General features: G+C 39.0%; 1 protein-coding gene across 1 annotated transcript; it reads left to right on the forward strand.

Moving 5' to 3' along the window:
- The first annotated feature begins 729 nt into the window (after positions 1–729).
- LOC140859340 (uncharacterized) lies at positions 730–1945 on the forward strand. Its single transcript, XM_073260990.1, has 2 exons — positions 730–1859; positions 1904–1945. The coding sequence occupies exons 1-2, from the start codon at positions 813–815 to the stop codon at positions 1943–1945; spliced, it is 1089 nt and encodes a 362-aa protein (XP_073117091.1). The 5' UTR covers positions 730–812.
- Positions 1946–3507: the final 1562 nt, after the last annotated feature.

Consider the following 3507-nt stretch of genomic DNA (forward strand, 5'->3'; position numbering starts at 1 on the left):
GTTGATCGTTTATAGTTTGGCAAAAAATAAATCGCCAAGCTCGAATGGATTTCAATTGGCATTCTACCAGAAGTATTGGAACATCATCAAAAATGATATACTCAGGTTATTCTCTGATTTCTATAATGGAGTTTGTGATCTTTCTAGACTTAACTACATCTACATCACACTCATTCCAAAGAAATCTAATCAACCATCGGTAAAGGACTTTAGGCCTATTAGCATCAAGAATGGATTGACACAGATCATTTCCAAAGTCCTATCGACCAGCCTCAGGCATAAGATGGAAGCTTTAGTCTCAGACTCTCGAACGGCTTTCATCAAAGGAATCTTTGATAGCTACATTTCAGCCGCTGAGTTAGTCACCTTCTGCAATCGATCCAAAATATCAGGTGTTTCTATGCAAGATCGACTTTGAGAAAGTATTTGATAATATTGTTGGATTATTTTAAACTTATCATTAAATGACTTTGGAAAACTAAAAGACCTCTTGAAAAACTAAAGGGTCTCTTGAAAATCTGAAAGGCCTCCTTGTAAAAAAGAATAGGCTTCTTGATAGATGAAGAATACATAGAATTCTGTAAATGCTTCTTAGTATTCCATGCATGAATTAAATGCTATGGAATATAAAAAGGCATCTAGGCATCTATAAATAGGAAGGTGATTTGTCCATTGTGGTGTGTGAAGCAAGTATTCTTCTTGTCATCTTTCCATCATAAGAAAAGAGTGTTTATTATTTTTATTTCAGATTCTTCAATTTTATCATTTGGTATCAGAGCCTTGTCTTGTTGAGAAGACTGATCCTAAGAGAAATGGCTAGTGATGGTGTGCAAATGCAAATCCCAAAGCTTACTAAGGAGAACTTTGGGAATTGGTGTATCCAGATGAAGTCATTGTTTGGCTCACAAGATCTATGGGAGATCGTTAATGATGGCTACACCGAGCCTACACCAGATCAAGAGAGAGGGTACAATCAAAATCAAAAGGAGGCTTTGAGAGTTACAAGGAGGAGAGACAAGAAAGCTTTGTTTCAATTGTATCAAGCCTTGGATGAGGTGACATTTGAAAGAATTGCTGAGGCAACTTCTGCAAAGCAAGCATGGGATACTCTCTCCATCATATTTAAAGGAGAAGAAAAAGTGAAGCGAATTCGACTACAACAACTACGGAGAGAATTTGAAGTCGCCACCATGAAGGAGACGGAGAATATCTTCAACTACTTTTCTCGAATATTGGTTATCGTAAACCAATTGAAGAGGAATGGAGAGAAGATAGATGATGTTCGAGTGGTAGAGAAGATACTTCGGTCTTTGACACCGAGGTTTGAGCATATTGTTGTCGCTATTGAAGAAGCTAATGATGTGGATACTCTATCCATCAATGCGTTGATGGGTAAACTTCAAGTCCATGAACAAAAGAAGCAAAATAAAATTGAAGCAGCTAATACAGAGCAAATACTTCAATCAAAGGTGGAGGCCAAAGATCAAAAAGGAAAGGATCAAGGGCAATCTCAAGCATTTCGAGATGCTAGTAACAACATAAGAGGTGGTGGCAACAACTATCGTGGTCGTGGTCGAGGCCGTAGTCATGGTCGAGGAGGCTACAATGGTGGAAGAGGCCGAACTCCAAATTTCAACAATGGAAGAGGTGGTAGAAGAGGTGAACATGGTCGAGGTAGAAGATTAAATGGAGGTCGTGACCAAGCAAGATCCAATGTTCAATGCTATAATTGCCACAAATATGGGCATTATAGCTATGAGTGTTGGAACAATGAGCAAAGCAACTACTCCGAATCCAAAAACCAAGAAGAAGAGCCAACTCTTCTTTTGGCATGCCAACAAAATGGAGACTTGAAGAATGTATGGTTTCTTGACTCAGGAGCCACAAACCACATGTGTGGAAGAAAAGACCTATTCGTGGAGTTGCAAGAAGGGATGCATGGTGATGTGAAGTTTGGGGATTTCTCTAAAGTTCCCGTCAAAGGAAGAGGCAAGATCATGATTCAACAAAAGAATGGTACGTCTGATTTTATTTCCAATGTATATTATGTGCCAGACTTGAAGAGTAATATTCTAAGTATTGGCCAACTTTTGGAGAAGGGTTATATAATTCATATGAAAGGGTCATCACTAACCTTAAGAGATTGGAATGGGAAGCTGATTGCTTGTGTCCAGATGGCGAAGAACAGGATGTTTCCTCTTCTCTTGAAGACAGATTCTCAAAATTGCTTGCAAGTGGATATCAAGAATCCTTCTTGGCTTTGGCATCTCAGGCTTGGACATTTAAATTTTGAAAGTTTGAAATTGCTATCTAAAGATGGTATGGTGAAAGGTCTTCCGCATATATATTATCCAAATGAAGTTTGTGAAAAGTGCACACTAGCAAAGCATACAAGAGCTCCCTTCAAAGGTGGAAAGTCTTGGAAAGCAATGAGACCATTGCAGTTGGTGCATACTGATATATGCGGCCCTCTTCCAGAATCTCATGGTGGTAACAAATATTTTATAACATTTGTTGATGATTTTAGTAGAATGTTGTGGGTTTATTTTCTTAAAGAAAAGTCGGCTGCACTCTCTACATTTAAAAATTTTAAATCTTTAGTTGAAAAAGAATGTAACTATAAAGTACAAATTTTGAGATCCGATAGAGGCGGAGAATACATGTCAAATGCTTTCAGGAACTATTGTGATGAAGAAGGAGTTCGACATCAATTCACTGCTCCGTACTCTCCACAACAAAATGGAGTAGCCGAAAAGAAGAATCGGACCATCCTTGACATGACAAGAAGTATGTTGAAAGAGAAGAACCTTCCCGAGCAATTTTGGGCTGAAGCGGTGGCATGTGCAGCCTATCTCATCAACCGAAGTCCGACAAAGTTCATCAAAGGAATGACACCAAAGGAAGCTTGGAGTGGCTACAAGCCAGGAGTGAGCCACTTGAAGATTTTTGGGAGCATTGCTTATGCCCAAGTGCCACAAGAGAAGAGAAAAAAGCTTGATAATCGAAGCCAAAAGTGCATCTTCATAGGATACAGTGAGCAATCCAAAGCCTACAAGTTGTATGATCCAACGGCAAATAAGGTAATCATCAGTCGAGATGTGGTCTTCAAGGAAGATGATGTATGGGATTGGAGTGGCACAGATTCTCATACCAAATATGTACCACTTCATAATGAAGCTGAGGAGAACATAGAAGTGGAGGCTGTCCAACCAATATTATCACCAGCAAGATCATCTCCACCACCACAAGCTACACCGGCTTCTTCAAGTCATTCTATATCAACAAGTCATGGAAGAAAATTTAGAAGTCTTAATGATCTTTATGATGAAACAGAAGCAGTTGAACAAGTTGATTTATATTGTTTATTTGCTGATGTTGAATCTCTAACATTTGATGAAGCAGTGCAGAAAGCTGAATGGAGAAAGGCAATGAAGGAGGAGATCCATGCCCTAGAGAAAAATAATACGTGGGAGTTAACTACACTTCCAAAAGGACAAAAGGCGATAG

Source organism: Elaeis guineensis, chromosome 7, assembly GCF_000442705.2.
Source record: "Elaeis guineensis isolate ETL-2024a chromosome 7, EG11, whole genome shotgun sequence".
Taxonomy (NCBI): Eukaryota; Viridiplantae; Streptophyta; class Magnoliopsida; order Arecales; family Arecaceae; genus Elaeis; species Elaeis guineensis.